Genomic DNA, 12,453 nt, shown 5'->3' with positions numbered 1-12,453 from the left:
CTGATATCTTATATGTTTTTATGTAGAGTAATGTGGTTCTCTGTTGATTAACTGTGTCTAACTGTGTCGGATATATACTAGAGAGTCAAAACAATGAAAAGAATATGCTGTTGTCATAGTCCTAGGTATAATAACGCCATATTACATTTTTACCCCCCCCCTTCTCCACACATACAATTTCGTTCCCTAATATAGTAAGAAAAAAGTGAAATTTTGGAAAATTTTCTGAATTAGTTTCTTATATACATCTATTATAGTTTTAATTTCATTAAGCTTGAAGTTTGTATTTGAACTTTTAAAGGTTTTTTTTTTTCTGCCATTAAATCTCTCTTAGACTTAATGTAAAATTTTATCAAATAAGATATATTTGAAGTTTTAAAGGAAAGGGAGATTCGAACCATTTCCATTGTTTTCACCAGAAAACTTTATATATGAATACACTTTTAGCTTTTATGCAAATTCTCTAAGGAAGAGAAAATAAGGACATCGCAAGCGATTGCTCAGGAAAAAAACAGTCGACCTAGTATACAGTTTTGTTTCTCCCCCCCCCTTTTGTCAGAAACATCACCCATTACCGGGGGATAAAAAAGGAGAAGCGAGAATTACAGGGTCGCTAAGAACGCATCCACAATGCGCTTTATACTCTTTTAAAAAATAAAAAATAAATAAAACTAAGTATTGTACGTAATATAAGTTCAACTGAAATTTTGAAGGACAGAATTGGTGATAGGTCCCCCTCTCACTAAGAGATGGAAAGCAAAAGGACAAAAAGTAACGATAGTTAACGGAATTCTATTTATATTTGTATGTTTACAAATATAAATTTATATATATTTGCTTATAACCATGATAATCAATAATAATTTGGATTAAACATTTAAAACATTAGAATCAAGGAAATATTAATAAACAGTTAATTAAGAGAGAGAAAAAAAAGATAATCAAGTTGAACTTTCCTCTATTCATTTTTTTCTCCGATATTTAAAAATTTATTCGGGGTATGGTTAAGATATGCATTCAAAAGTATGTCTGCTTTCCCTGTTCTCGCCAAAAGACTTCCGCCCAGTTGAAAATGGCGAAATTGTTCTGACGTTGCTTAACTTTGTTGAGACCTTGCTTAACTTTGGTGATCTAACGAGAACCGATGTGTCAACATGATCATGCCGTATAGGTGGATATCTTGCCTTTGGTAAAATGCGTTTGTTATATATTTGCTTTTGACTATTTTTTTCGTGTGTTGTCCATACAGCAAAGTGCTCAGAAACTGAATTGCATTTTAGTTGATCAAATTTAATAATATGCAAATTAATTTTAAGGGTTTTTTTTTTTGTAAATTAAAGAATTTTTTTTCTGATGGAAATAAATTTCACAAAGTAATTCTCTCTCTCTCTCTCTCTCTCTCTCTCTCTCTCTCTCATTATTTGTACTCACTAGGAGTTCTCACACAGATCATCATTAGAGATTACTCACTGATAATAACTGTGTTCTCTCGAGTCTTGGTGACAACAAGCATACCCAGATTTTAAAGTATTCTTCATCTCCTTCAATAACGTCTGCATCTCTGTGCCTATGTTACAAATATTTTAATGGAATGTACTCTGATGAATTTGTTGCACTTGTGCCCCCTCGACAAACTCGCTTTGCAACAAAATCACACCCATTCACTGTTGAGGTCCCTAAATGCCAGAAAACTTTCTACTCTAATAGTTTCATCTTTCAAACAGCTAGACTTTGTTCATAGTATGTTATCACCTTCCTACTTCCCTGACTGTAGTGATATGTAGCAGTTTAAATGTAATGTAAACCAACATCTCGTTTATCTCAATAGGAATGGTCCCAAATAGTAGCCCCTTACGTTCAAATGGGGATATGCATTGTTAGGGTTGTACATGAGTAAAAAAGAGGAAAAAAAAATGTTTTTACATCATTGCAACAGCTGCTTACCATTGATTTCCCACTGGCAATGATATTGGTCTTCACTAAAATTTGGGTGACAAACCTCCCCAAGGTCCCAGTCATTTTCACACTTATTCAGTGGAGGCCCGATTAGTGCTTTCTCTCCTTGGTCTTTTCATTCTCCTTGACCCTCCCTCATTAATTGGTGTAGCTCCAGTTTATGGTGACACTCCAATTTATTATTATTTTTTTTTATTTTTATTTTTTTCTATAATATTAATAACGTAGTACCTTCAACATAGATACATACGTCACGGTTTCCAGATTATAAATTATTCCATCAGGGATAGAAGGTGATAACATACTATGATCATTAAATTAGTATTATATAGATACGTTCATTTAATGTCCGTAATATGTTATCTCCTTCTATCCTGTTTTTTTAATAAATAGGATCTCCTGATCACCGAAAACACAATGTAAAAAAAAAAAATTTTTAATAAATGATGTTGCTTTTGAGCCGTACGTGAAACTAAAATATATTTTCTTGATCTTCTGGCTAGGATCCAAGGGTAGTATCTGTTCTGTCTAAAGATGGTATAATAATATTGTGGGATTTCTGTTTGCAACTGGCGTCCATACAATGGAAATATGTCACAGACTCCCAGCAACAATAAATTATATATGAAAAATAATGCTGTGAAATTTTCACAGGTTCCACTAGTTATTATTATTATTATTATTATTATTATTGTTATTGTTATTATTATTATTATTAATAATATTATTATTGTTATTGTTATTATTATTATTGTTATTGTTATTATTGTTATTATTATTATTATTGTTATTATTGTTATTGTTATTATTATTATTATTATTATTGTTATTATTATTATTATTGTTATTGTTATTATTGTTATTGTTATTATTATTATTATTGTTATTATTATTATTATTATTGTTATTATTATTATAATAATCATTATTATTATTATTTTATTATTATTATTGTTATTATTATTATTATTATTATTATTATTAATTATTATTATTATTATAACAATATAGTTTATGACGTTTCTAAATTTTTGAGATGAGGATTGGTTATTTGTATTATTTAGATTAATCGGACCACTGTTCTCATCTTGATGTCACAATGTTTCGGTCGATGTAATCTTCGACCTTCTTCAGATGTATCTTGTTGAACTCGGGAATGTTTCTGTCGAACTTGAGAATTTGAACAGAATTATGAGCGGAACCCTTTATTTACTTCACGGGGGTAACATGCTTTTGTCCCATCAGCCATGGACCTCTATTCAGTAATGGCTGACGGAACAAGAGCATGCTACCCTTGTGAAATAAATAAAGGGTTCCACTCGTAATTCTGTCCAAATTCCCACGTTCGACAGAAACATTCCCAAGTTCAACAAGATACACCTGAGGAAGGTCAGAGGTTGCATCGACCGAAACGTTGTGAAAAATCACAGTAGTCTGATTAATCCAAATAATACAAATATAGTTTATATCCCGTGATTGTGTCATTGATCAGTAAAGCCAATGAAATGCAGACATTAGTCAAATGGAAAAAAATTATTTTGATTATCCAATCAGAGCGTGTCACAAGGAGAAAACGGAAAGGGTACATCTTTCTTTCTTTCTATCTCTTTGTGTAGGCATTAAATAAAAAACTAAAAAAGTTATGTCAACAAGTCGGATGATATTTAATAATTGATCCCTGATTTTGTCCTTTAGTCCACACATTCTATCAGTGATGTTTCTGACAAAGGGGGAAGAATTACTCTTTTCTGAGCTGGAATCTAGCCATCAAACACTTGAGTACTTTTTTGACCTTGAAGTATAAGTTTTTTTATTTCAGCTTTTTTGAATGGCTTTATGCCTTGTCTGGAGCGATTTCCATAAATAAAATAAAATAAACTATAGCAATATCAGCCGCACCCCAGAAGACAGATGATTTAGTTTGGATAACTTGAAAAGAAAGGAATACGTCTTACATTGTTAATCTTTACCTGTATAACTATATAATAATATCTATTTTATTTTTGTGCATACGTTATCACCTTTCACCTTTCTTTTAAAACATTAGATTGCCTAATTTTTGAAGATGCAATACAAAAAACATGCTTTTTAAATTTCATCTGATGCTGTTGCTCTGTTGAATGTAAAACTCGAACTAATATACCCATTCTTGATCTCTAGGTTAAGATTAAAGTGTAGTTTCTGTTCTGTCTAAAGATGGTACAATAATAGCCAATAAATATGTTGCAAACTCCTACAAAGAAATTATAGGTCATCACCATCATAGTGTTTCTACTAAACCTCGAGACCCATCATTGGGCAGCATCTGAGGCATCTCTCATGTCCGTATTGGAGTATACCTTGTTTAGGGGACAGTCTGTAAGGATGTGTGCAATAGTTTCCACGTTAATGCCGCAAAGACACTGAGTGTCCTGTACATAGCCCCACTTGTGCAGGTTGTTCTGTGTTTTGGTAACTTTCATTGGGGCCCAGTTGAGTGTTACCCACTCTTTCTAGGGAGTTCAGAGCTTGCTGGGAGGGTTTTTTTTTGGTGCTGGAAGAGAGGTGTTGTTGTTGTCATTGACTGATTCATTCCACCAAAGCAAGCAAAAGGATGGAATTAAAGGTAGACTTCCTTAACCAGCTATATTCTAAAACTAGTGTACTTAGGTAAATCTGTTTAACTTTGATCAAAGAATTTACAATAATATTATGGGGACTACATTTGCACTGGACGTCCATAGTATGGACATAATTTTAAACATGGCAGCAAGATACAACCTTGGAATTTACACAGGTCTTGCTAGTTATATTTTAATAAAATTGTGTGACCATAACTGAAAAACTTATCTATTTTCACTGAAAGGAATAAAAGTGTAGAATATGTGGGAAGATGATGTTAAACAAAAAAATGTTGGGGAATTTTTTTTTTTTTGTAAAAATATATGAATACAGTCAAAAAGTAAAAGCTGTGTTTTCTCATATCATTATTATTATTTGGGGATTGTAATTTTGTTATGCTTTTTTATAACTGGAAGTGCAATTCAATGGAGTGATTAATATGAAGTAAGCTAACACACAGTGTAATATGAAAAAATGATTTATTTCATACTTATGGTGTGATGGGCTGAAGCATAAGGACTTAATACTGGAGAGATAAGTACTCCTACTCTTATGCTGAAATTAAAGAAAAATGGCATTTAATAAATATATGAGTGGAGTGTATACTTACAACACCGTCATCCATCTAAATACTAACCAAACTCACTATAGCTTTACTTCAGTGATCTAACAAAAATGAGCATATTCATATAGTTTAGTAGTGAGCTCAATATGTGTTGCCTTGTATCAAACTTAGCCATTGATAGTTTGCAAACGACTGATTATATTTTACTTTCTTTCTCTTTTCAGAGTGCAGATGAAAAGTTGAAAAGTTTATCGAAAGGTCAAGGGTCAAGAGCAGCCCAACAGGTTACCCCTTCTGCAGCAAGTCCTACCATTGAAACACCTGAAAGACTAGGACGAAGGGATCTATCAAATACTGACCCACAGTCAAGAGCTCGTCACCGCTCGAGGAGTGAGGGTCCCCGACGAGGTGAGAGGCAACGGCTTTTTGAGAAAAATGATTCCCAGGAACCCCAGTGGGCTGTGAGCCATGAGCCGAGGAGGAGCCCACGTCCTCTTTGTCTCCGCCAGTTCTCTGATGATGACATACCAGAAGCTAACCATTCGGGCAGTGATACTGACTCGGGCGACAGTGGTCCAAAACGATGGACGAGAAATCCGCTTTTGATCAAGAAAACTAAAAAAGTGGAGAAAACCCGAGCAACCGAGTGGAAAAGAACGGAACCCGTCGAAGAGAATAAAAGTCAGACAATGCCGACATCAATTGGCCGTACGGACTTTGATTTGCCGTCTTCACCCAAACCGGGTCAAGTAATTTTGAACACATGGAGCAATCCAGACCGGATGAGCTCAGCTTCACCAAAAGGGAAGTTTCAACGTTTGGAAGAGATGAGGCAACAGAGAATGGAAGTATGTCCAACATCAGATGAGGAGGGTCATCCACACTCAGAAATATCCAACCAGATACGGCAAAGACTCTCCCAGGTACAGGCTGGTCGGGGCAAAGGACGTAAATCTTCTTTAGGTGAATATGACAGCATTGAAAATAGATCCGGTCCAGAATATACAAACTATTTAAAAAATGCCGGGAACCAAATCGTTCTTGAGCCAAAACTTAAATCTGAGGTACCAAAACCAACCCCCATGACGTCATCGTTTCCTAGTTACAGGCCAGTGTCTACAGCTTTTTCTGGAGGCAGTGGATCACTTTCACCCACAGTGACATCTAAAAGAGACAGCATGACTCCAAACCAGCCCGAAAAACCAGCAAAGCCAAGAATGGTTGTCGTTGAATATCCACGAAAGAACCAACAGAATGGTGGCGTTTCGAATAGTTTTAAGTTAGATCCAAAATACGATACAAGTCCTTCATTTGGTGCTAATCTTCGAAGTGATACCAGGAGTCAGGCTGCCCATAACCAGAACAGAAACTCAACGGCTGTCACTTTTGGAAACAACATCCAGTGTATAATTCCTTCTCCACAACAACCGCAGTCGGAACCACAACCACCATCACTGCCACCGCGGCAATCACATGTGCAACAACAGCAGTCACCATTGTTGCAGCAGCATCGCTTCTCAGCACAGCAGTATCAACCACCGCTAGAGCCATCGCATCTGCCGCAAACTCAGCCTCTCTTGCTACAGTCACCTTTGCAGTCTAAAAAGCAGGAATCAGTGCAGATGCAACAACATCATCATCATCAACAACAGCAACAACAACAGCAACAACAACAACAAACAAATCCATTCTTGCAACAACCCTCTATGCAACAAAGACAATTATTTTTGTCACAACACGAAGAGCAGCTACATCAACTTCAACGCGAACACGAAAAACACTTCCAACAAATACAGTTGGAACAGCAACATCTTCCTCCTCCCTCTCCTCATCAGCAACTGCCGTTACCATCACAACTCTTCATTCAACCGGACAGCATAGAAAACATGAACAACAGCCATGCTAAAGCATTTGGAGCACCAAACCCCGTTCCTTCCTACCGTCCAGTTCATTTTCAGCCCATTCATCAGTCTGAGAACGGATTAGACCGGTGCCCACCTCCGACTGAATTTAAAACACCAGAGAAACCAGAAGCCAAATTGCACCGAACCAAACTGTCAAATTCCCAAAAGCGACATTCAAAAGCAGGACAAATCAGTGTCAGCGCGACCAACAGTGATGGAGGGATGCTGCTTCACGTCCCTGCCCGTCATGTTTCTAAATGTTACAGTGACGGCGACTCACTAGATGAACTGTTAGAGTCTAATATGCCCTACCTTGAGTCCAGCAGTGAAATAAATACTTTGCAATTACACCGTCACTCAATGAAAGTTATCGAAGACAGCCTGAATGGCACCACAACGACGACCACGATTACTGATACCATCTGTGTCACCTCACAGCCGACCTCGCCCATCAACCAACCATCTGATGTCTTCCGTCCAGCACCTATCATGCCTGATATCCAACCTCAACAAGCATCGTCCCCTGTGTCTGCAGCTTCAGCACCGATAACTCAAAAGCAGGCACCGGAACCAGCATTCAAAACGTCTGACATGAAAAGCTCTTCAGTATCAGGCTTTTCAAAGTTTCCGACAAGCGATTTTTCCAAGGAGACAAAACCAGCCGTTGCTGATTCATCAAATAAGCTGTCTGAAGTTTCTGGAATGGGTTTTATGGACTATAAACCAATCATAACGATTTCTGAAAGTCTACTTGTGTCCGAATCTAATAAGGCCAAAAGATCGGTTGATACTGAACGGACTTCGGTTAACGAGAACCGTCTCTCTAGTTCCTCTACGCCTTCAACGTTGTCAAGTCAAACTTTGAACTCTTCACCTCAGCCGATGCTCAATGTCCCCTTAATGGATGCTGGCATGTTCTCTGATGTAGAATACGACATCGAGGTCTCTGAACGTGTCAAAAAGTGGGAACATTATATGAAATCGCCTGTCAAAAATGTCACCACAGAGGGTAAACCAGCAGACGTGGATGGAGACAACCACCTAGCCACTACTGTGAAGGACATGGCTAATGAGTGGTCAAAGTACCTATCGGTCATTGAAGAAGACAGTGCAACTGCTAAGACCCCTGAAGTGCCTTCCAAGCCATCCGATAAAATGTCTGTCCAGAACATCCCAAGAAAAAATTATTTGGAACCAAAACAAAAAGTGAGTTTGCTGCCCAAAGTTCCCACTCAAACAGGTTCTATCTCTGATAGTGATATGTACAAGGGTCATTCAGTGCAGATTCATGCACTTGCTCCCACTAGAAGCCTCCTCCAAGTGACACCGACGCAAGATGTTAACTCGCTTGCATCCAGTCGTAGTTATCATGAAGAGACGCAGACTAAATGTTCATCTCTTGATAGCCCTCTCTTTCTTCCTGGCAGAAATTTCAACAATGGCAGCCCTGTCTCTGATGTCCTACCCGCTCGTAGTCCGGTTACTAATAAAGAATATGAATTATTTTCACCACAGAGTCGGAACACATTATCACTTCATGGCTCTGACTCTACACTAGCCTCACATCGACCCGATCAGCTTACACCAGATTTATTTGAAATCACCAAAATGTCAGAAAATGTTTTGCGCAGAAAAAGTGACAGTCAGGCGGTCCGTGTCAATAGCCAGCTGAGCCCAAGGAGTGTGCCAACTTCAGACCAGTGTAGTTGGAAAAACCTAATCGGTGGAATACAGGAAAAACTTAAGGACACAGAGATCTGGTCACCACAGATGGACAGTCATCAAGGACCTGTAAGTATCGAACGTGTCACAGCACGTACATTGGAAACGATACCATTTTCCGAGGACCCTTTCTGGAAAGAAATTGAAGAACTGACCAATTTCGATCAACTAATGAAAGAGCTTCCTTCCGATCCCAAGAGTCCTCCTCCACCTCCAACCTCTCGAGGCAAGTTCTTCCCTCCAACCGAAGACACACCCTGCTATCACGTATCGATGGTCAGCTCACAGCCGTCAAACAATTATTCCCTCTCTTCTCTTCTTTCCTCCTTCAATGAAACCACAGCACCGACAAAATCTTACTCAACATCCAACTTAAAAACCTCATTCAAAAGTGACGGCATGAATGCCTTAGATGAGGTTCTCCAAGACTTGCAACCTGTCCTCGGAAACAAACTTCTTCCGAATAGCCAGAGCAGGCGGTATGGAAGTAGTACAGATATGTCTAACACCACCTCACCAAGAAGACCAGTTTCTTATCATTCATCTAATAATGTAAGCAGGCTTGAAGCGCAGAATTTGTTAGGATTAAAAAGCATGGTTGGCTCGACCATAGAAACAAAAGAGACGCCAATATACTCCAATCTCGCGCACTTGCAGGAAACAACTCATTCCAGTATGACGTATCAGTCAATGACCAACCTTGGAGAAAAGCAATATGAGAATGTCGTCAATGGAAACTACCAGTTGGACCCATCTATATTAAAGGAAAAGCTCATTAATACGGGCTTGGTGGAAAGGTCACCTTCAGGCGAAGATTTAGCTCTGCTATTAAAGAACTCTAAAAGTTCAAACAGTAATGTTATGGTTGCACTCAAAGAAACGGAAGTGCCAATCATCCAGGCACCTGTCGAAGAGAATATGGAGGAACTGAAGATACTCGCAAGGCAAGTTGAAGATAAACTTTCTGAAATAAAGTCGAAAATCTTAAAAGCAGATGACAATAATCTCGATAAAATTTTAAACACTCTCAAAACGTTCTCTCCATCCACAAGTGCCATGCTTTCAGCTAAAGTGCACACACCGACTAAAGTTTCATCACGGGATAGTTTTATAGCAAGAAAAGCAAAACTCAATGATGCTATTATGGAATTAGAAAAAATCTACGATAAAATGAATTTGGGCAGTGAGGTGTATTTAGAACATGCCAAGTCAGCAGAATTCCCAGCATCACTCACCGGTCAAGAAAGTCATGGTTTTCGATTATCATCATCTTTCAGTCAGTTGTATGAATCCAGACCCCACGAATGCAGTTCCGATAACTTTCATTCAGATATCCGCTTCTTATCTTCCGACCATGGTGCAGCAAGCAACCGCCGCTATGGTGAGCTCCCGCAGGTTCCAGTAAAGGACGTTGGAAGTGAATACCCGGTAAAAATAACTTCTTCGTCCCTATCGATGGAATCAAAAACAGAAGACGCCTCAGGAGATTCAATAGTTTCAAGCAACAATGAAGTACCGACTCGCCGTTCGCGGACAAGACGCCAACGGAGAGCTGCAATGGCAAATGAATCAAACCAGGAAGTTCGGAAATCACGGAGCAGCATTAACAAGGATGATAACGATGCTCCGCGCGCCTACATAACGTCTGTTACTGTAGAAAGGAGCCCCAGGTCCAAGTCATCGGTAAGGACTGATGTCATGGACGGGGGATCGTCGAGACAGGCAAATGGATCGCGCCGTCCTAAGCCGCCGCCGCGATCTTCAAGCCTGCATCGGAAGCCAGGACGAGATGACGAAAGAAGTCGGCGAAAGTCAACGCCTCCCGATTTTGATCTGAAACAGGGCAGTAATGATGCCTTGTCTCAGAGCAGTAACAGTCACACCGAACAGACCGAAGAAAGCCGACAGATGCCAAGAACAGTCCATCGTATTCAGCATCATCATCATCAACAGCAGCGGCAAGAGCTCTCTTGTTCCAGTGACAGTTCAGCAGAAACCATTCATCAGAAAAAGCGAGCGGTGTCGAAAAGCATAGCCAAAATGGTGGACTTGTTTAGTTCAAGTGATGAAGAACGACATAAGAAGACCAGGGTCCGATCTAAACCTGAACAACCACCCATGAGTGAGATATATGAGGACATAACGGAAAAGATTCAGGAAGATTCATGCAGTCCAATGTGCTCTCCAAAAAGTCAACCATCTGGAAAGATCATGACCCCCAGGTCAGTAAAACAACGGCATGACGCGAAAAGACAAAAAGCGGCATTAGCCCAACAAGCAGCAGCTTCCAATACTGATAATGGCTCAGCGGTTGTATCCGATGATACGCCAGCTACAGAAGATAGCTCTGCAGCTTCAAAACCTCCATTACCACTCCGACGACAAAGATCACAAAGTTCCGAGAAATGCATTTCATCATCTGAAGACAATGTAGCAGTAGTAGCAGCTGACGAAAGCGTAAGATCAGATATGCATGAATCCTCTGCATCTGATCGGAATCCCAAAGAAAAGTCATCACCAACGTCATCGAGTACGAGTCATAATCGATGGAGCATATCATCAATGCGAGAGCTTATCCATACTAGCGACAGTTCTGTGTCTTCGGAACAGGTGTCCGCATCGAGCAAAGTAGTTGTTGGCCGTGGTGAAAGATGCAGGAGCTTTCACGAGCTCTTTGCCTCTTTTGAGCCAGATCAGAAACGAATCGAAAAACTGAGGCGTCTGCGAAAATCTGCATCCGAAGAAGGTGCATCTGAAGAGAGCACAATACGGACTTTCCACTCAGAACCGGATCTGCGCGAAGGAAGACGACAAATAAATGGGTCGTTTCATCTGACCATCTCAGTCAATTAATGAGCAAATGTTACTGCTGGCAACATCAATTATTTAAAAGCAAAATACAATTTGGAAATAAGTCAAAAGCAATTTATTTTGGATTCATCTATCCATTTGTGACCTATTTGCGTTAAAAACAATTTAATATTTATTATTTGGGTTTTATATAAAGAATAAAGAAAAATCATATTCCAAAAATCATATAAATAGTTTCGTTTTTATAAAGAAAATCAAATTAGTAGCAGTAATTGTTTAGTCAGACATTTTGAAAACAGTTTAAAAAAGGGGGGAATTACACAATAATTCAAACTTGTGAGATTTATGTTGTAGTATCAATGAATTCTCATTAATTGCTTCAAATTTTTTTATTCAAAAATAAAACTACTTGCTCAATTTACATAATTATGCATTTCATACATATTTTGCTTTTATTTTTGTTTTTCAAGCGAAAATTCTGTGCAAGAACTATTATTTAATAGAAAATATAAGCATGTAAAGTTGCTGTTAATATTGGACAATAGCTTTTAGTCATTCAGAAAAAAAATATGGTCAATGGATGACTAACAACTACTAAAGGTCAATATTAATGATAAATTTGTATGTTTATATTTTCTAGTAAATATTCAAGTGTTTTTAAGGCAAATATATCCCACATGAGTAGGTGAACCAAGCTAAATTGTTTGGGATAAATTTTGTAATTAAATTTTCGGCACTTGTACAGTTTAATCAAGACGTTAAAAAAATCAAAATATCGAAAAAAAAAAGTTTATATTGTATGTATCCGTTTTGGACTGAAGATCTCTGAAAAAATTTCCCTTAATTTGATCGAGTAGTTTCTTTTTTACAGCGGAAAAACACGTTTTTATGACA

General features: G+C 38.2%; 1 protein-coding gene across 9 annotated transcripts in view; it reads left to right on the top strand.

Annotated features, from left to right (window-relative positions):
- The window catches only part of LOC145254801 (uncharacterized), a 456,223-nt gene extending 444,238 nt beyond the window's left edge, over positions 1-11,985 (top strand). For all 9 annotated transcript variants that reach the window (XM_080113596.1, XM_080113591.1, XM_080113597.1 and 6 more), the window contains one exon: positions 5,347-11,985. In XM_080113596.1, the coding sequence (XP_079969722.1) occupies positions 5,347-11,601 (6,255 nt within the window). In that variant the 3' untranslated portion in view covers positions 11,602-11,985. The remainder of the gene's footprint in view (positions 1-5,346) is intronic.
- Positions 11,986-12,453: the final 468 nt, after the last annotated feature.

The sequence above is a fragment of the Euprymna scolopes genome, chromosome 30, assembly GCF_053919585.1.
Source record: "Euprymna scolopes isolate OS-2025 chromosome 30, ASM5391958v1, whole genome shotgun sequence".
Classification (NCBI taxonomy): Eukaryota; Metazoa; Mollusca; class Cephalopoda; order Sepiida; family Sepiolidae; genus Euprymna; species Euprymna scolopes.
The sequence above is the reverse complement of the archived record's forward strand: the minus strand, read 5'-3'. Positions and strand labels throughout refer to the sequence as shown.